Below are 22,232 nucleotides of genomic sequence, written 5' to 3'. Positions count from 1 at the left end.
GCCTGCAACACACTCATACTCAGGTATGTGCATGGCGCAGTGCCTACTGCGAGCAGCAGCCCAGTTTCACTAAGGCTGCGAGTCAAGGATGATTTGAGCCTGTTTCCCAGGCACTTGCTAACCACCCCACCCTGCCTCTGCCCGCCCGACTCCACCCTACCTCACCCCACCCCCACCAGAACCTCTTGGATTTGGTGATCAAACTCCCCATATCTGTTCGCATAGAGGTACCAAAATAGAAGACGGCCAGAAAGAGCAGTGTTTGGCTACACATCACAGATGACTGTCACAAGCCAACGTAGCCAAAGCAATAAAAGCTGCACATCCCAAACCACTGTGAAACCATGAGCCGTGGACAATGAAACAGGAAGTCTCTTCTGTGATGGGGGGGGGAAAGAGGAATGACAAGACATATTTTTTTGACAAGACATATTTTTAATCATGTCTCAATGAGGAAATAAATTTGTAGTAAATTTTGAACACTGATCTTTATGGACTCCTCCTGCTCACCACCAAAAAATCCCTTATGTATTTAGAAAACTTCCCAAACAATTGTTTAAGATAAAATTTGGGGCTAGAATAGTGTGGCTTTGGAATTTCAAATTTATTTCAAAGTTCAAATTGTGAATTCCAGGAGATTATATGACAAAATGAGCAGACCGAATTCCAAGTACCAAACTGGAAACCAAATCTGCATGGATGTAATAAATGAATTAACATGTATGTATTCTACTGCCCTCTCATGGGTAAGATGGAGATATACATAATGGTAGTTCATGCCTTTTAAAATCTGAGAATAGAAAGTTTAATTTGGCAACTTATATTATTTTGATGACAAAGACGCCAAGGTAAAATAAAATCAGGTTTTCCAAGGGACTTACAAATACTCAGCAAACAGAACTTCAACTTCAGAAACCAGGGAGAGCATTCTAACACCAGGGCTAGTACAAACATGCTGTTGGGATCACGCCTATGCTTATGGCTACCTGTACAGAATGTGGAAGCATGCAGGAATTTGCTTTTAATTTTTTTTTCCATTTGAAACGTCATTACTTTCTGAGATGTTTCACAAAATGCTCTTTTTCACTTTTGTATCCACTCATGCTATAACTTCTTGCTGTGAATAACTTGAGAGTAGAAGTGAAATCTTATTCTTTATATCTTTGCTGCCTATAATAGTACCTGGTACTTTAGATGTTTGATCAGTAATTGTTTATTGAATAAGTGAAATGAAGTATCAGCCCAACCACTAGATGGCAACACAACTGTATATGTATAGAAGTATGGTCTGGCTAATTGGATTGAATTCCACCTGACCTTGAGTAACAGGAATGTTTCTAAAAAGTTACACGTGTATCTTATTTTGGTAAGTGAAATCGTTTAAAACGTACCACTACAGCTGACTATAACTTTATTGTCAATTATATCCTTAAAACTAAGAATCCTTTCATAAGATAAATTCTCCATAAGTATAATAACTCATAATTACAGATTTTCTATCTTGGGGTACACCTGTTCTGTTTTTGTCTAAGAAAGCCACCCTTCAGATGTATCCTGTCAAAAGGACTTTTCAGAAGTCTAAGTGCCTATAGCAAGTTTCATTCTATAAACCAAAAGCCTACATTCTCCCTATATCAAATCATTTGCTTGTTTTTGTTTTTTTAAATATTTATTTGGCTGCACCGGGTCTTAGTTGCGGCAAACAGGATATTTTAATTGTGGCATGCAGGATCTACTTCCTTGACCAGAGATTGCACCTGGGCCCCCTGCATTGGGAGTGCAGAGTCTTAACCACTGGATCACAAGGGAAGTCCCATCATTTCCTTGTATTTTTGCCCTGCCTTAATAACCGTTTTGCCTGGAAGTCATGGACACTCAAGAGTCAGAAAAACCCAGGTCCCCATTGCTACCTCTCACTAGGTGCATCCTTGTGCAGCTTATTTTTTTTATCAAAGGTCATTTCTTTTTTTAATTAAGGTATAGTTGATGTACACTACTATATGTTACAGGTGTACAGCATAGTGATTCATAATTTTTAAAGGTTATATTCCATTTACAGTTATTATAAAAAATTGGCTATATTCCCTGTGTTGTACAATTGTGCAGGTTATTAACTTCACCAACCTCAGTTTACTCATCTTCCCCAAAATGGAGGTAGTAATACCTATAAAGTTGTGCAAAACATTAAATGAAATAATGTCAATGGAACAATATCTAATACAATCTTTGGCTTGTAGTAGGGATTCAATAACTGGTAACTATTGTTATTCACACTCTACAATGAAAATCTCACCCATATTATTATTTGGTTTATTTGTTTTATTCTCCTGATTTAATGCCTTCAGCAATTAAATTAAGTTCATAACACCAGGTTTCGTAGCGATAGGCCATGCGGATTTGGGCCACATTTGTCTTTCGGATATCATTTCCAGTAGGACCTTCTTCAAGGTAATTGTCGCCCAGAAACTTTGCTTTCTCCTATAAGAGAAAAGGAAACAGAATGATTGTTGTCTCTTTTTACCCTGATATAGACAATAATTGCATCCTCCACCAAGATTCCTTCCTTATGTTAGCTATGCAAGAGGAAAACAATAAACCATTAAAAGCACTCATCCAGCACCTCAATGTGCGTGGTCTGCTGAGAAATCAATTATATTTTATTTCCCTTGCCCAAAAAGCATGGCCAGAGAGACAGAATAATTTTTTCTAGTCCCTGTCCATAGAAATTGCACATGATTTGTGAAATAATTTTTCAACATGTTTCCCCAACTAATTTTTCAATATTCAAGTTGCCAAATTCTAAACTCAGAAGGAGAGCCAGTCAAGGGCAGGTCTACCTCATGAGAAATTCCACATTGCAGAACACTGTTTCTTGCCACTTCACACATATCACAGGTACTCAGCTTGAAGACTTGTGCAGCAATGGCATATTCTTCCATTAGGGGCTCCTTGGGTTATTTATTTAAATGAGGCCAAAAAAAAAAGAAGAAAAAGGAATGCATTAAAAGAAATAACCCACATCCTGCACAAAAAGAATAATGAAATATCTTGATTTGACTTTAAAATTCTGGGTGGTAAACAACATTTCAGCAAAAATATACTTGTATTACTCAAAATTCCATATGTGTACCTTGGTGAAGTGGAATTGCATCGGGTCATCTGTAGACAGTGAGATCATTAGCCCTTTCTGGAGGAAATCTAAAAACGGATTTTTGGCATATTCTAGAAATAAGCTGTTGTTACTTAATGGCGACATAGCGATGGGAATCTGGGCTAAGAAAAACAAATACTGTAACACAGGACTCTGTAAAGGAAGAGTGAAAAAAAATTTTTTTCATGTTGAAAAATGGATACAAACTAGAAAAGTTGAAACTTTCTGGTTACCTCAAGTTTTACCTTTCAACAAAATTATCACCTATTCTTTAAATCCCCTTGTAAAGAAGAATAATAGATTTTAAGTGTAAATACTATTTAGAAGAAATTTATTTGGGATCAATTTTCAGAAGCATTGCGTCAAACCCAGTTGTTTGTGTTTTAATTGTCTAAGTTAGATGGCCCATCTTAGGCAAAAGACTTCACCTTGAAACATTTTTTTTCTCTACAAAAGTTCTGACTCACACCAGAGGCATTTTAAAACATGCTATAACATGAAATCTGGTGAAAACCAGTTTCAGGTAAGCCAAGCTGCCTCTGATTTATCCCTTGTCAGAGTTCTAAAATGCAAGTCAGGCGATCTGCATTAACTCCTCCCTCACCAACTATCTAGGTAATCTTGAGCAACTTCCTTTACTTCTCCGGGCCTCTGTAAAATGAGATGCACTGAATAATCTCAAAAATCTTTTTTGCTCTACTTTAATTTGATTCCAGTGTTGATAATGACTTGTGACAGAATGATAAGGGAAAAAAATGCTGTTCCTCTAGCTCCAATATAAAAGTTAATATTGAGAAGAGAGCTTCCAACTCACCTTTTTTAAATTCAGGCCATGAGAGATATTATCCGCTGTCATGAATGCTGTCATGAGATGGGTGAGAGCTCCAGCTTCCCCACAGTGAGGTCGGAACAGAAACGTATTCATGCCTCGTTCCCTAGGGAAACGGAGCTACTATAGCAATCACAGGTGACTGACTGGGACCTGGCAACAATGCTGGGTATAGAGTGATTTATAAGAAACTCTGGTAGGAAACACCAGAACACTCTGAAAGGGAGTGGGGTATCCAAAGTATTCAGCAAAACTGACAATTCCAAATCATAATCTTAATTCTTCCCAAACACAGACTTTTCGAAAAAAGAGACAACATAGGATATGAGGGTATGGAGGAAAGTTTTGATTACCTGAACAGAAACATCTTCAGTTTCCACCCAACGATTACCAATATCACCATGTCGTTGTTTCTCCTACTCACACTTTAGCGGGGAAACATTTCCAGAAAACCCCATTATGATAGTCCTCTATCTATTCCTTACCCAGATATATCAAGAAAGGTAAAATGTATGGAATTTTATAGTAAATTGCACAGTGATTAGTGTAAATTCCTAAACTTCCAAAGAAAAGGAACTGTGAAAGTTACTGAAGGCTCCAAACTGTCCATTCCTGCCCCTAAATAAATAAAGAAACCAAAGAAAAAGCCAAGGGAAAGAAATTTCTGCTCTGGGCCAGCTGGCAGCATCCCAGCAGCGTAGGCCCTCAACCACCTAGGGTGCCAATGTATGAGGAAAGAGGCGTGCTAAATAGATTCTCCTTCTAGCTCCAGTTCTCATCTACTTACTTTCTCAGGCTGTTGAGCACCGTGATGTTTGCGTACATATAGTAGGCATAGTAAGTGTAAGATGGATTCTTTTCCATGGTCCACTCCTGGGGCTTAGGGCTCTTGGAGGAGAACATGTGGCCGCTGTGTTTGGACTCATCATCCACGCTGTCGAAGCCAGTAATCTGTCAGGAAGAGTGAGCCACAGGATGGGTTCAGTCTGAAGGAAGGTCCCGGCCCTCAGACGAGCTTTCAGCTTCCAAAGGCAAGGACCAAATGTCAGAGATAAGCATCAAGAATTAATCATGGTTAGGTAGGCGGGCTGGTTCATGTGCAGCCGTAGGAAGGCTTTCAGGGCCATGCTTACATGCTTGAGGAAGACACTGAGGTCTGGGTGAGCCTGGGGGTTGATGGTGGCCTCAAACACTGGCATGAAAATATTCTCCAGCATCTTTCCGAAGTGTGGAAGGAAATTCTTAGATCGGAACACATCACTAGAGGCAGGAATGAAGAGAATTTAGGAGGAAAAGATTTTTTGGACTGATAGTTCAAAGCAAAGGACCAAAGGCAAGCAAAGGACTAAATGCCATGTTCAGGAGAAGACCTAGTGTCTCCATCCTAGGTCCACTCTGGTACATTCTTCTTGGTTACCCATAAAGAAGGATTCAGTTTGGGTTTGGCATAGGAGGTATAAATTTCTTGCTGGACCACATGCCCCTATATCTTCTACAAATCCTCTGTGGTAAGAAAACTAAACGTTCACAGCTAAGTCCAGATAGAAAATGAAGAGTATGGGAACTCTGTCATGAAAGGTTCAATGATTTTTACGTGTGTGGTATCGTGAGCATGAAACAATTATCAAGAACACCTATGATATGCTGTGGCCAGGGGGCAATCTAACAAATTCTTATATAGCACTCAATATATGCCATCCACTCTTTTAAGTGGCCAGAAGTATTAGCTAATTTAATCCTCATAAAACACAATAAATTAGGTACCATTATGACCCCATTTTAAAGATGATGAAACTAAGGCACAGAGAGGTCACGCAACTTGCCAAGGTCACACAGCTAGTAAGTGGTAGAGCCAGGATTCAAGCATAGCCAGTCCAGAGCCAGGGCCCATGCTTCTAACCACCACACTCTAATGCTTTAATATCTCTTCCTTAATGATATTAGACAGGATGTTTTACTCCAGTCAAAAAGCTACTTTTTTTTTTGGCTAAAGAGACAGGATAAAACTCTTGCGTTGTCACAGGGCACACACAGCATGGAGGTAGGTGGCTAGACAATATATAAACACTTAAGTTAGATAAAAGATCAATGATATGAACATCCCTGAGGGCAATGAGTAATTAGCAGGTGATAATACCATTGATAAATACTCATTAATTATGGAGAACTTGAGCACTTGTAGATGAGACAATTGACAGACAGTGGTAGAGGTTCTGATACAAGAAAGGTACACCCCAGTACAGATGCGCATGGGAAAGAGTGAACTGGACACAGAGAGGAAGACCAAGAGAAAGAAAATGTATAGTAAAATGTATATAGTTCTTATCCTAAGTCTTAATCATTCTCAAGAAGTTATTTTGTGATCTGCATAAAGTCCCCTGTTTTACAAAACAAAACCAAAAAACCTGGTTAGAAAACTGAACTTAAATGATCTTCCTAACTCCTGTCTGTCATCAAGAGTGCTAAACCCAGAAGGGACAAAACCAGGCACCTGGGCCCCAGTACTGAGTGCTGTTTAACAAAGCTTATTTCTGTCCAGATGTGCTGCACATTCCTTGTTGGTGTGGAGGAGGTGAGGCAGGTGGGAGGAAGGCAGGCTTCGGGGTTTCCAGTGGGTGGGTACATACTAGATCCTGGGGACCTGGATCATCCATGTCATGTTGGGGCAGTAGATGTGGTTTCGGACGAACCAGGTGGAGAGTTTGCTCCACTCATCAGGACTGCGGCCGTAGATAGACAGGCGGGGCTCAGTGTGCTGGTACTTGGCGTCCACCAAGTCTGCACCTACCTCCTGCAAAGCCAAGAGAGGAGTCCAAAGCCAGGAATTCCCACGGGTCCCTCAGGGGTCTAAACCTGTGGGGTCTAGGGAGAGGAGATGGGTACTAAGAAGAACAGAGGAAATGTGAAAGGCAGTCAGAGGAAAACTATCAAGGTTAAGATGTAAGGAGCCTGAGAGGTGAGGGGGAGCTAGTCGGGCTAAAAGACTGATAGGATGTAATGGAGTCTAGAGAGAAAAAGAGTCAGACTAAAGATGATGAAATCCCAAGGCACTGCTGCAAAAGAAATTCAGCTTTTCATATGCCTCCTATCTCCCAAAACACGCATCTCCCAACTGCACCTGTCATTCCTGCCTCCTAATGTTCAGGTGTCATGAAGATCAGGATAGATTCTGATCCTAATTCTTCCTGAACTTACAACTCCAAAAGCCTGGAAGAGCCAGGTCCTTAATCCCAAATCCACACCCTTAGGGTCTCTGTCCTAGGAATCAAGGTCTTTGAAAATCATTACAATGAATGTTTCAGAAGAAATTATCACATTCATTTGTGTATTGCCTGACCCCAGGGATAGCACCCTTCCTCCCTCCCTCCCTCCCTCCCTTCTTTCCCTCCTTCCTTCCCTCTTTTCTCTTTCCTTTTTTCGCTCTCTCCTTCTTCCCTCCCTCCCTTTCTTCTTCCCTCCTTCCTTCCTTCCCTCTTTTCTCCTTCCTTCCCTCCCTCTCTTCTTCCCCCTCCTCAAGAACCAGGCCAGGTACCATAGATCTGGTTGATTTCTCCTCACCTTGATGATAGTGGCAAAATATTCCCCATTGATGTAATTGTCTGTCTTCAGGTAGATGTCCCGTAGCTCACTTGCTCCTACAGGATTGTATTTGTCATTGAACTTATCAAAACGCTGGAAAGTCTGACGTCCCTGCATCAGGAAACAGGAGCACAAGTATATCTTTATCAGAGCTGCCTGAACACAGAGAGTTAGGGAATGGCCACAAGGAACAGTGGCCTGGTAACAGGAGAAGGGCTTGGCGCAGAGCAGCTAAGCCAGTGCACCACAACTACTGAGCCTGTGCTCTAGAACCCACGAGCCACAACTACTGAGCCCACGTACTGCAACTACTAAAGCCCGTGCCTAGAGCCCGTCTCCACAACAAGAGAAGCCACCACAATGAGAAGCATGCGCACCACAATGAAGAGTAGCCCTAGCTCACCACAACTAGAGAAAGCCCATGCACAGCAACGAAGACCCAACACAGCCAAGAATAAAATAAATAAAACAAATTTATTAAAAAAAACAGAAAACAAAACAGGAGAAGGGCTTGGGCTCCAAGAATGGAATCCAATACAGCTGACAATGACAGAACCTCAAAATTGTCCATGGGTTCTTTCAGTTAGCATGGTAAGCCCACGTAGTTTAGCGGGCTCTGAGAAGGGAGAGTTTGTAGGGGAAAGGCGTGTGGGGTTTTGAGTATTAGATGAAACTGACATTATCTTTTCAACCTACAGCATGAACATCCAGAGAATCAACAGTCAGGTCGTAGGGATGCATTCTTAATTTAGCAAAAAGTTCCTTTAGGGTCAGATTTTTCTCCTTGGTGCTATAGACCACTCTGTCAGCATCAACTTGGTAAGATTTCTTAATAAAGCGCAGTAGATGTTTCTGGTTCATGCAAGCAGCTGCATGGATGTGGGTATCAACCTGTGTGTACATCAGACAAAGAAAAACCAACAATCAGCTTGAGTTATGCTTCTCTGTGGTGCCTGCCAATCCCACTGTGATGGGAGAAAGGAGTATATGATAGGGGTGTGACCTGGCAGCTTGTGGAGGTGGCCAAGCAAAGAATGAACCCATAGCACCTTTTTGTGCCCTTGTGAGGATGTGAAAGTTTAGGCTGGATACAGTAATATTGCCTGCTTCTCCTGGATATCTGTGCGTCAAATTTACTTCCTACATTTGATCCACACAAAAGTCTTGGGGACAATTCTCCACCCATGAGACACAGCTGGAAGTGAAGCAGCTGCTACAGCTTTCAGCCCCAAAGGGAGAAAGGTTGAAATGATGAAGCCATGGCACAGTGATGGCACTTATGAGTTAGGTATTTTTATGAGTACAATTTTATAAGCGGAAGTTTTGATAGATTAAGTAATTTGCCCAAGGTTATACAGGTGGCTGAGCCAGGGATTGGTCCCAAACCTCTGCTCATATATTTCCTACTCCCACTTCCTTGCAATCATTTAAGTGGTCAGAACACATCTTGGAAGTGTTTCTAGTTGATTAGTTTTCCATTTGCTATTCACAATCCTCTTATGAGCTAGATTGAGCAGATATATTTCCCAGTTTTACAAATGAGGAAACTGAAACTCAGAAATATTTAATCACTTCCCCCCCAATGTCTTACAGTCAGGAAGTAGAAGAAAGAGGACTAGAGTGAAGACCTTTCAAATCCTAGAATAGTGGTTTTTGAGGTTCTATTCATTTTTATTATTTTTGTTGTTGATGATAACTGTAATTTTTTATGGCAATAATGTGATAAACCTTTATATGCAGAAAACAGTAGAAAAGGCATTTTAATCTTTTAGACATCATCTATCTCCTTTCATGAAGTTCTACTGAACCTGCAGAAATCTTACATGAATCAGATAAACAGTATCTTTCTTGTTCTGTTCAAGAAATAAGTGGATTAATGTTTTTGTCCAGGAATGACCCCTGAGCACCGAATATGTTTACCTTCCTGCAGTTGTAAAAATCCCGGTGGGGGTTGCTCTTCAGCTCCTTCAACTCATCCATCTCATTGAGCATCTGATGGACCTGGAACTTGGAGGAGAGGAACTTCAGGCGCCGGTGGGTATAGGTCTTACTGTGAAAATTAAATCATGATTGTAAAAAATTCCAGACGTCTAAGGAAAACAGTCACAATTTCAAAACCATCAGGACCCTTATAACCTGTAGAAAACTATTATGTTTGTTTCCAAATGGAACTGGCTTACTCTGCATTAATCTAACTTGAAAAGTATTGGGCTCCAAGGACTTAATCTTTTCATCAAAATTGTACATAAATAATAATGAGGGAGGATTGGGGCTCAAAGCCTGTCTCAGCCACCTGTGTGACTTTGGGCAAATCACTTAACTCGTCAAAGTCTCAGCGTGTAAATCGGGAGTTATAAAAATACCCACCTCATAGAACGATTGTGAGGAGAAAAAGAAACAATGCACATGAAGGTTTTAACATAGTGTTTGAACCTTGTAAGCAATTAATTAATACGTAGTCTTACTGTCAGTAGTAGTAATAGTAGCAGTAGTTTAGGTCTTAACACTTACACGGGTCCTCGAGCAATTAAAGCAAGTAAAAAATTCATATCATCTAAGAAGGTGTCCAGGTTTGGGTAAGGAAGTGGCTTAGGCTCCTCTTTGCTGGCTGCTTCTTCATTAGGATAGATGTAAACCACACCGTCCTTCATTTTGAGGTGATAACCGAGGTTTTCCGGGAGGTTATCTGTTCGGAAGGGGTCTTCCCTCTTCTTCATGGGAGGGGTAAAGACTTTTTCAATAAAACACACAATAATATATCAGCACATAGAATGAATGACCACATAAAAATAACCAAAGTTAAATACTGTAAGATCTCATTTGTATGGAATTCTGTATGTCATAAGTTGTAATTATCCAGAGCTAAGCTAAAGTTTATTTTTACATTATTTCCCAAAGGTGACTAAATTAGCAGTATAAAATAACTATAACATTTTATCTAGTGTAAGAATGATTTTCAAGTTCTTCAGAATTGCTGTTTATATAATTGCAATACGACTTACAAACCATTTTCATTATTTATTAAAGTTGTTAAAGTCTTCCTGTTAAGAGCATTTTATTAACATTTGAGATAACTGCGTAGAAATAAAAGTAAAACTACCGTTAAAATGTAGAGTTTGGGCCTTTTCCTTATTTAAACCAAGCTTCTCTATCAGTCTTAATTTAGAGTGGTTATTTTTTAATAGACAATTTTTTGGAGCAGTTTTAGGTTTTAGGGGGGTGGTGTGATGAATTGGGAGATTGGGATTGACATATATACACTAATATGTATTAAATGGTTAACTAATAAGAATCTGCTGTATAGGGCTTCCCTGGTGGCGTAGTGGTTAAGAATCCGCCTGCCAAGAGAGGGAACATGGGTTCAAGCCCTGGTCCGGGAGGATCCCACATGCCGCGGAGCAACTAAGCCCGGGCACTGCAACTGCTGAGCCTGTGCCCTAGAGCCCGCGAGCCACAACTACTGAGCCCACGTACCACAACTACTGAAGCCCGCGTGCCTAGAGCCCGTGCTCCGCAACAAAGCGAAGCCACCACAGTGAGAAGCCCGTGCACCGCAAGGAAGAGGAGCCTTCGCTCGCCGCAGCTAGAGAAAGCCCACGTGCGGCAGCGAAGACCCAACGCAGCCAAAAATAAATAAATAAATAAATAAATTTACTAAGAAATATATATATATATATATATATATATATATAAAGAACTGCTGTATAAATTTTGATGACCAAAAAAAAAAAAAAGAAAAAAGAAAATGTTGGCACATTTTCTATCCAAAACTGAGATAAGGAACACAAAAGAAGTGAGACAGTACATTGCTATGTCTGTCCTAAACTTTCGAGTCCCTACTCTTAAATATACTAGAGAGATCAAGTATAATTTAGGAGAAACAAAGGCAAGTCATCCTAAATGTCAATACTATAGAAGATGAACAAACCAATGTTATGAGTTACCAAACTGGAACATGTTTACTATGATTTTAATATTAAAAGGAATTAAAGAGAAGAAGCTAGAAGCTCTAGAACTGGAAATTTTTAACAACATAACAATTTGATAGTTCAAAAACCTTAACTAGCTGCCTCCCTTGAATTTCAATTCTAGAGTCTAATCCTAAAGATATAGAGCAATTGTACAAAGATGTCTTAATAAAGATGTTTATTGTAACCTTGTTGGAAATAAACTTTTTTTTTTTTGCGGTACGCAGGCCTCTCACTGCCGTGGCCTCTCCCATTGCGGAGCACAGGCTCCGAACGCGTAGGCCCAGTGGCCATGGCTCACGGGCCCAGCCACTCTGTGGCATGTGGGATCTTCCCGGACCGGGGCACGAACCCGTGTCCCCTGCATCGGCAGGCGGACTCTCAACCACTGCGCCACCAGGGAAGCCCTGGAGAGAAACTTTTAAAAGTCAGAAATCTAAACGCCTAAATATAGGAATTGATTAAATAAATTATGATACAGTTATACAATAGAAATTATTAAAATCTGATTGTTTTAAAATATGTACTATGTAAGAAAGAAAGTAAAAATGAGATATGTAAATAAAGTGCTATGGAAAGTCAAAACCTGTAGTTTACTTTTATACAGAGGTCAGAGGAAGGAAGGAAATGATAATGGTTGGGCTGCACCTTGAAGGATGAGACCGGATCTGGACATTTGGACATATAGTAAAAAAGTGAAAGGAAGGGCAATGCAGCACAGGGAATGGCATGGCAACAGTACAGGGGCAGGAATGTGCTGAACTAAATGGACAACAGGATATGCTTCCAACCAGGACAAAGAGTTCAAAGGTGGAGTAAAGGAGGTAAGTTTATAAATAGATTGAGTGTGCAAGTCCAAAAATAAATAAATAACAGATAAATAAAACATAGTTAGAAGGCTAGATGGTGGTAGGCCTTGAATGCCAGGCTCAAGACTGGACTTAACTTTGTAGGGGGCGTAGTTAAAGGTTTTTGTCAGGAGAGGTATGTGCTCAGATCTGTTTTATAAGAACTGGTACCAAAGTGAGGATGAACTGAAAGGAAGTGAGATTAGAATTTAACAGAGTAGTTAGGAAGCTATTGCAATGATCTGGACAAAGAGAAATATGCACCTAAATTAGAGCTTGAGGAATGGTGAAGAGGGGAGGTTCTGAGAGATATTGTACAGACTGAATCAAGTGACTGGGCACTTGGGCGGGAGAGAGAATGGAGCCAAAGATGACTATGATATCTTAAAACTGGGTTACTTATAATCATGGGGCACTTTTAACAGTTAGTAGTTAAACCTAAAGCTCTATTCCAGACATTATATAAGAAAATTACTTACCTGGATAGAAGCTCTCATTTGCTACCCAAGCCTCACCCTCAATGTTCCTCAAGTACTGGGAAGGGGTTTTTGGAAACCTCTGGAACGACTTCTGCATATATTTCTCCCGTATACACAATGCCCGATAAAGACCTTTGCAAACCATTTCGAAATCTTCAACCGTAACCTACCAAGAAAATTTCAGAGTAGCTCCTGTGAAAACTGGAGAAGTGGGTAAAGCTTATCATTGGCACCTCCCAGCTCTCCTGGGTGTCACAGCCCCTGCTGAGCCGCTCCTACTTCTCACTCAACTTGGGCCCTGGGTCTCCCTCAAGGAGCAGGCCCTGAAGTTTTAATCGCTCTTCCATTCTTGGCAAAACGTGTCTGTCCTATGAGTCTTTCCTTACAGTCCCATATTTGTTTTTGGTTTTTGCTAGATAGCAGTGATTATCTAACAAATATGATTAAAAGGACCCATTCTAACATGGACAATACTTTCTCCAGGTAACAAAAGAACATTTTAAGTATGGGCTTCTGAAGACAACATCTCAACTGAAAGACAATGTTGGTGTAATTTGAGAACTCAGATCACCTGCTGGTCAGTGTGGGAAAAATTGGGGAAGGAATAAAGTGTCACACTTCCCTCAAACCCTGTCACCCATGCACTGCTTTCTGTAGCTAGAGACGGATCAGAATGTCATCCTGTGAGAAGTCATTCTTTGGGATGGTTTTGAACAGAATTTTATCTGGGACTAAAAACAGAGATTATAGAGTAAAATTTTCTTAGAACTGCTGGAAATTTCCTAAAACTGGTCTATTTCCCTGACCCCATCCCCAACTCCTGGCTGGGCTTGACATGCCCACAGTTATAACTCTAAATCATTGCATGCTCATCATCAGAACCCAAAGACTTTCTGGGACCAATGTAAGCTTGTTCCCAATGGTTTGAAGTCCAGATATTAATCCTAAACAGTTGAACTCTTTTTAATGACTTGCTGACCTTGACCAAGAGAGTCTGGCACAGGTGCTAGGTCTGGGGGTCTGCTTCCAATAGCATGCTTGTTCCTTTGCTACCTAATGGGCCAGCCATCTAAAGCTCCTTGAGGACAAGAGCTGGATCTTATCTGCCTTCTCGTCCTCAGCACTTAGCACACAGTGCCTGGCACAGAGTATGTGCTCAATAAGGACTGATTACAATGAATTTGTTGTTTATCTGGGATGAATGGCCTTGGGAACTTAGGCCTAATTCCCCCTTTACCTCTCTGTTCAGTTATAAAGGCAAAGACTGATTCAGGTACAGGCCAAAACTAGGTGGAGTGTAGCTCAGCAGCTCAGCCACCTTCAGCTACCCGGTGTAGCCACATACTTGGTTCTTCAAAGCAATTATACTCCAATAAAGATGTTAAAAAAAAGAAAAAAGAAAAAAGAAAGAAAGAAAGAAAAAGACTCCAGACCAAGGTTTCAGGTGCCCTCCAGCTTTTATAGGAGAAGCTAATCCCTGACTTCTGTGAGCCTTGTCCTTCCTCTCATCTTCTTTCTTTTTATTCCTGTTTTCATTTCCACCAAGCACATAGGGATCAAGTTTGCCACTTAATATTTGTGGTTTTCTTGAACTCTGGCCTTCTCCAAACTTTGTTTTCCACGTTGCTATTAAACATTTCGTTTCAGTTATTTAGCATCTAAAATCCCTGCCATTTGTAGAGCACACATGTTACCATGCAGAAAACGAATAAACAAGAATAGTGTCCATTTCATTGCTTTGTCATTTTTAAATATCTTGGGACTGACCCTAAGTGGGTCAGTTACATGAGAAGAGGGTTTAGGACCGGTCATTAAAACTATATTTGGAGCACAGACCAATGGCTAAACAGCAGTTTCACCAATATGATGCTGATTTTGCAAGTCCGTGTGGCAGAGATTTATTTATTGACCAACTGTTCTGGATAGGACAAGCAGGTCAAGTTGTTTGCAGCTTGAGTTTACTATCCCTGTGGCACACCAGAATCTGTTCCAAGCGATAATCTACTGTGTGAGCATCTGCTATGAAATTGGAAAGGACAGTTGGTCGAAAAGCAGCAGCTGCGTTAGAATGTTCTGACCTCTCTCTCATCTCTTCTTCTTCTTTTTTTAAAAAATAAATTTATTTATTTATTTGCTTTTGGCTGCGTTGGGTCTTCGTTGCTGCGCACGGGCTTTCTCTAGTTGTGGCAAGCAGGGGCGACTCTTCGTTGCGGTGCACGGGCTTCTCATTGCAGTAGCTTCTCTTTGTTGCGGAGCACAGGCTCTAGGCACGCGGGCCTCAGTTGTTGTGGCACGTGGGCTCAGTAGTTGTGGCTTGCAGGCTCTAGAGCGCAGGCTCAGTAGTTGTGGTGCACGGGCTTAGTTGCTCCAGGGCATGTGGGATCTTCCCGGACCAGGGATCGAACCCATGTCCCCTGCATCGGCAGGCAGACTCTTAATCACTGCGCTGCCAGCGAAGTCCTCTCTCATCTTCTTTTCTCTCCATTCTTCTTTCCTCTTTTCTCTCTCTTTCTCCTGATCTGTTTTCTTTGATTGGTTAATGCTACCTGCAGCCCTTCTCTCCATTCTAGGTCTGCTCTGGGTCCATCTTTCCCCAAGAGCCCCTCCCCACTCTGCCCCCCGGGCCTCCCTGAGGCTCCCTTTCCTGCTTTATGATGCCCTCAGTGAGACTAGTTCAGTTGCTACTCTCTTTGGTTCTTTTGCCAGAATCTGTCCACTGTATTCTGTAACACACACATCACATTCTACTGCGTATTCGCATGTGCAAGCAAATGAGATAAAGGAGGAGAAATTATGTGAGATGATAAAAGCAAAACAGAAATATGTCATAGCATATCGTAAACAACAAGGTCCTACTGTATAGCACAGGGAACTATATCCAGTATCCTGTGATAAACCATAATGGAAAAGAATAAAAAAAAGAATATATATATATGTAAAACTGAATCACTTTGCTGTACAGTAGAAGTTAACACAACGTTGTATATCAATCATACTTCAATAATTTTTTTTTAAAGTTGCAGCATATTGGTATTGAAATGTGATAATGAAGTATAGCAAAGGACAGGTGAGCTAACACCTTCTTCAAAAGGAAGGGGAGGAAGGAAAGAAGCTGAAACAATCAAGCTGAGTATCTTTCTAGCAGCTACATGTGAGGGGCAAGAAGCAACTTACCCCAGAGGAATAATCGCCTGTGATCTGCACTCTCTGAAAATCAGGCACGGTCTCGTAGGTGGGATACGAAGAAATGTATTCATCAATGTGGGACAATTTGGTGGAAGATGTTTCACTTTGTGGAACGGACAAACTAATGGTCTTCTGTCCAAAGAAACGCTTTTTTCTCGGTTTGAAATTGAAAAATAAAAAGAGTTAACTTTATCTTCATTGCGAGTTTCATTGTGATAAGTTGATGTTCCACTATACAATTTCATTGTGAGGAAAAAGAGTGAAAATTAAATGTGGGCTGGGTGTCAGAAACAGGATCCAACCTTATGGAAAGGGGTATCATGTTACAGTGTTCCCTTCGTCGTCCTCGTATACCTTGGAAGAGTGGGTCTTAGGGAATGTACTAGAAGACTCTCAGCATGACACTGTCCTGCACAGGAGGCCCACTCCCAGCAGAACAGGAAGTCTGGGTGCTGCAGTAAGCACAGGCTATGTCAGTTAGTACCTGTGTCGTTTGGTGCATGTCCCTTAAATTCTGTGAGCTTCTGTCTCTCTCTCTAAAAAAGTGGTGTAATAATGTCTACCATTCAGGATTTCTGTGAGATTTAATGTTTACGAAATGTTTAGCACACTACCTGGAACTTGTAAGTTGCTTAATCAACATTACTTCCTCAAATCAACATGTATTTATTCCGTTTCTACTTTGACCCATGCCCTATGTTAGGTCCTATGGGGGATGCCAAAGAAGGTGGATTGTTGTTATTTCCTTAAAGAAATAAAACCAAGGGAAGGACTGCAGAATGACCTCCCCATGAAGCTGGTTGGGGGAGGGGAGTGTTTTGAGGAGGGGGGTCCAAGTAAGTGGTCAATAGCAGGTTTGAGAACTAAACTGTGGCACATAGTGACGGTAGTGAGTACTAGAGTAGTTCAAAGAAGGGAAAATAAACGGACTTTGTGGAGAGGGATCTGTTCAGGGAAGGCAGTAGTTACACATCACAGGCATGGGACGGGCAGCGCCTGAGGGCAGAAACGGAGAGCTGTACCCCTGGGGCCTGGAGGAGGTCAGACTGGCTGAAGGGCAGGATTCCTATCAGGCAGCACGACACTAAGGTTGACCAAGTACAGAGTCCAAAGAGGAGGCCCTTGAGTTCCCGTTTCTATATAGTGTGGAAATTGAGCGTGAGCTCAGCAGCCATCAGCCCACTTTGGTTTGGAACAATCACGTGGTAGAGCATGTCCTCTTGCTTGGGTGAACAGGAATGCTTCAACTAAAGGCAGACTGGATGAAGGTAGGAAGGCCACTGTTTTCTCCTTTTTCGGTCCTCGTCGTTCCGCCCTAGATACGTATTCACTGTGTGTGTTTGGGGGGGGTGTGGGTTTAACTCTGACAGAGTTTTTCCTCCAAGTTGAATCACCATTCAGAGTGAACCATCTGCCCTGACATTTCCCCTTCCTTGTGTCCCAACGTAATAAACATTCCACTTACACCACTTACCTCCTGCCTCCTGTGGGGGTGGACAGAGCCTCCAGCTGGAATAGGTGTTTGCGCATCTCATGGTGCAAAATTGGACAGATCTCATCCACGTCAAAAGGGGAGATCTCATGATGGCCTCCCTCATCTTTGACTTCAGAGGCAAACACTTTTTCAGCAAAGCTCCGTGTTGCATCATCAATACCTAAAAGGCGTTTTCACGTGTTAGTGTTCAAGCACTTTCTCAGAAGTCATCCGAGAGTTTCTGCTACACGTAAGGCACAGTGCTAAGGACTGCCCTGGGTACATGGCTCCCCTGCTCTCCGCCCAGTGTGCCGGAAACATGATGGAGCTTCATGCCTATTCTCTCTTTAGTGGGTTTCTGTGTGGGTAGCTTGGAAATCCATTCTCAGAATCACGGGTCAGATTCTTACAGCACACTTTAGAGGCTCCTAAAGATGGGATTGGGCTCTTGCAGGACTAGCACTTAACCCAAGATCACCTGTTTCTGGCGGGGCTAAGTTTGATTTCATAGTAACCATGCAGCATAGTCCTTCCTATCAGGTTGGTGGAATTTTTCTGACGGTTTTAAAGATGTGGATAGGGTTGTTGGTCCTTGGTGTTCTTCTTCCTGAACAGAATAAGTGATCTAAACAGTTCTGAGAAATAAATGTGTACTTTAGGGCCTTTCTTCCTCATAAGACAGATATTGTGTTTCTGTCACACATCACAACCTCATTTTTTTCAAATCCTGATGACTTGGTGATGTGCTGGTGTTGGGGGGGAGGGGAATCGCTAATATTTACTGCCTAGTGTTGGGAGTCCCATTTCTTGTGGATATGTGACCTTCCATAACAAGTGACCTTTGGACAGCCCATTTTACTTTTACTTGCCTTAATTTTTCCACTCTTAAAATGGGTGGAAGGATGACCTTTAGCCTGGCAATGAACAACCCCAAGATCCTTAGGATACAAGACAACCAGTTTTATCATATAGGGTGGTGATGGCCATCAAGTATCTGCTTTTCTGTTAAGTTCTATTGTGTTTTCCAGACACCCAGCTGTTTCCATCTGAGTAGTTATAACCTCCAATACTTCTAAAAGTCTCTTGGTATTTCCAGAAAAGAGCAGGTAGCAAATAATGAGAATGGCAAACAGCTGGATATTTGGAGCAACAGCAGAAGACAGAAACATTCTTCATGTGATGACAAAGCAAACTGCATGCAGAAACATAGATCCCCGCGCTCCTGCTGCCCCTTCAATGTCTATACAAGTCTCCAAAATGACACATTTTCAATTACAATTTAGGTAAGTGTACTGTATTCAAGTACTGTTCTGTACTTACCAACTCCTTCACCTTCTCCTGTTTCAGTTTCCTTATGTATAAAGTGGGAATACTAATACCTACAAACCTCACTCACAAGGCTGTTGTGACATCAGGTGAGATAATGTATGTGAAAATGCTTTTTTAGAGCAATTTTTTAAAGGAAAATAAAACACCAGATTAAACTGAATGACATAATTTGGTAGCATTGCTCAGACTGATATTTGGTATTTGGGGTTAGGTTTGGGTTATTAAGGAAACGATAAACGGTATGGCTTAGTATAGGCTGAAGCATACATTGGAAATGAGAGTAATTGACTCAACTTCACCAACGCTAACAGTCAGGTCACCCAGTTTTCAAACCTGGCTTGTCACAGCAGAGTAACAGAGAAGCCCAATATGTTGGCTGAACTTCATGCATCTATTTGTCTCATTGAGCTCAAGCACTTCCTGAAACTGACAAGCATCTTTGGATGCTATCCCTAGTTTTTTGGCAAGCACCAAGATCCATGAAGGAAGGAACAAAACACTAAGTAGATACATTTGATGGCCTGAGAATGCCTCCCCACCCCACAGCCAACTGTTCCCCAGAAATAGTATCATTCCTCCCTGAGCATCACAGGCAAGCACATGCACCTAAAGGATGAATGACAAGCAGAAATTAGAAGAGGCTTCATGTACCATGGGGAGCAAACGGAACTAGGCCAGTGGGCTCTGATGATGAGGAGGAGGAGAATGAAGATGACTATGCAACTGGTTTGTCATGATGGGTCTGTGGCAATGCTCTTGGAGGTCTCAGGAAGGAAAGTATGGAAATGGAGTCCCAGGAACCAAATCCTACTTGCTTGAGATCTGGCTCTTCCAAAAGAAGCATCCATTATGTGGGACTGCACATATCTATTTGTTTCATGTTTTTAAACATTGTTTTTTCTAGGTTGTACCTCCCTGAGTCACTGTAGACAGTTGAAAAGTAGAAACTCTACTCTCAAGAAGTAGCTTACATTATCACAAAAAATTATATGGTTGATATTTCCTTCCACTGAATCAACCAGTTGTTTTGGCTTCATGTAACTACAGCTGAAATTTGATTCCTAATTCAAGAGCTTTGCCTTTCAAAAATACTTCAGGGAGTGGTGGTGATTAGGGAGAGGAAAGAGTGAAACTGACATTTCAAAAGGTGAGTAGATAAGATTTGGTGACAACCTAATTCATGGAGTAAAGTACAGATGACTCCCTGAGGTTTGTATAGATAATTGCTGAGTTCTTTTTTGAGCATGTTTGAGATAATGGAGCATCTGAGTGGCAATGTCTTGAGGTTAGGACATCCACATTTAGACAGAGAATAGATAAGAGAATAGAAACAAGAAGTAGAGTGGTGAAGCAGAAAGAACACTGGACTAGGAGTGAGAAAAAGTGTCTGTGACAGCTGGGTGGCCTTGGTAAAGCCATATTATCACTAGGAGCCTCAGTGTTCATCATCATAAAAGAGGAATATTAATAATAATAATGTCAACTTCAGAGAACTGTTGTAAAGATTGAACAAGAAATACTTTAAAAACTACACAGTACTATGCAGAAGTTGGGGATTATTATTATTAACATGGGAAGTGCAAAACTCTTGAGAAAAGAAATATCATGCTTGCTTCTTCACCCAACAGACCCAGAAAAACATGCTTATTTCTCAGCAGTGCTTTATTAATGTGTAGGAAAGACAGGTTGTAGATCTTTCATCTGCCACATGGCATCTCATAGAGGAACTCAGAGGCACCATGAGTACTATCAGTCCGTCAAAGGACAAGTCTGATTTGAGTTGGAGGGGAACATACATAAAAAGTTACAATTTTATCGAAAATGGGTTTCACTTTATCTGGTCACAAAAATTCACCATGGAATTTTTTGCATTGGAGGAGGGTTTACTACGGCAGGACTCAGTAGATCCCCTTAACTAACGTCTAAAGGAGAAGATTATTTTATGTCAGAATATCAAATGAATGTCCTCTGAGGTTTCTTTAAAAAAGGGATTTTTGGAGGCAGGAAAATTCATGAGTGCATTTGCTATGCTATGGGAGATATATGGTCATTATAAATCTTTGTTGGCTTTTAATGGTATCATTAATAAACACTGCTGAAAAATACACATGCTTCTGAATTAAAGAATAGTATCTTTTAGAAATTGATACTTTGGCAAGTGGCAGGAAAAATAGCCCAAAATACTCACGTTTTTCTTCAGCTGTATGAAATAAAATAGAACAAGATAAAATATATGTGGCTACTAATCAATGCTTTGGAATAGAAATAGGTAGGTTGGTATAAGAAAGGGGTGTGGTGGGATGTGTTATTAAAGCTCATTCTTCCATTTTTCTACAATTTGCTGCCAATAGAAAACCCTGGGAATATAGTTATTATATAGCTCTTCGTTTTCTTTTCCTTTCTAATTTGTCTCTTTAAATTTATGTTTATAATTTTAAAAAGGTACTCTTTGTAAAATGTGATTTTTAAAAACCTGATCAAGAGGGATGGAAACTCTCATACAATGCTGATTGCAGGTAAGCGAAAACAGATTATTTGGTAAACAATTAACACCTACCAAACAGCCATTTCTGAGAATCTATTCTGAAATAATCCTTAAACATGGAAAAAGCTTTAGGTACAAATATTATTGTCAGAGCACATTTATACTTAAAAAAATCATAAGGAACGTAAGGGATTGCTTAAGAAAATTGGAATATTATACAGCATTTAAAATGATGTTTAGGAAGAGTTTGGAGTGCCATGGTAACTGATTAAGTTATAATGTGAAGCCAGAAAAAGGGCAGGATACAAAGTCACATGTATAATATAATCTCAACTGTGGTTTTTTAAAAAAAATTCTTTAAATTTTCAAAGAAAATAGTTTGAAAGAAAAACACTAACATGTTAAAAGTTATCTTTGGATGATGAGGACTGTGGGTTTTTTTTTTTTATAACTACTTTTCTAAATTTCTCAGTTTCTCTGAGTGTTTATTACTCTTATTTTTCAGTGAAATGTCTCTTTTTATTTCACATGAAATGTATTACTTTTATAATGAAAAAGACAAATTATTATTTTGAAAATTACTCTGTGTACAAACCTGGATTGTGAACCATCAGAATACACAGATTAGTATTAATGTTGCCATTATTCTCATGATTTTCAGCTAATGGTGTAGCTAAAGACATTTTATAGGACCCTTCTCCCAAGTGTGGCAGCACAGGTTTTGTTTAGACTAGCAGAGTAGATAATAAATATCTTACACCGTTTTCTACTGGGATCATCAAGGATGCTACTACATGATACAGTTTTAGAAAATTACCTCCCTCCTAAAACTAAGAACCAAAATCCCCTTGGAAACCTTGTCTTGTCTTTTCCTGAAATGTATTAGTTAAAAATACTATGAACC

The 22,232-nt window shown here is 40.6% G+C and overlaps 1 protein-coding gene across 1 annotated transcript; it reads right to left on the bottom strand.

Moving 5' to 3' along the window:
- Positions 1-594: 594 nt before the first annotated feature.
- AMPD1 (adenosine monophosphate deaminase 1) lies at positions 595-21,300 on the bottom strand. Its single transcript, XM_022583834.2, is given in 16 exon segments — positions 595-2,478; positions 2,838-2,948; positions 3,131-3,304; positions 3,966-4,086; positions 4,768-4,931; positions 5,114-5,240; positions 6,608-6,771; positions 7,539-7,670; positions 8,256-8,450; positions 9,480-9,609; positions 10,071-10,290; positions 12,855-13,020; positions 16,029-16,194; positions 17,515-17,695; positions 21,032-21,081; positions 21,083-21,300. Coding segments are annotated over 16 exon segments (2,340 nt in total). The 5' UTR covers positions 21,163-21,300; the 3' UTR covers positions 595-2,319.
- Positions 21,301-22,232: the final 932 nt, after the last annotated feature.

Source organism: Delphinapterus leucas, chromosome 1 (genome assembly GCF_059928025.1).
Source record: "Delphinapterus leucas isolate spDelLeu-1000000601 "Yukka" chromosome 1, BTC_Dleu_Yukka2, whole genome shotgun sequence".
NCBI classification, from domain to species: Eukaryota; Metazoa; Chordata; class Mammalia; order Artiodactyla; family Monodontidae; genus Delphinapterus; species Delphinapterus leucas.
The sequence above is the reverse complement of the archived record's forward strand: the minus strand, read 5'-3'. Positions and strand labels throughout refer to the sequence as shown.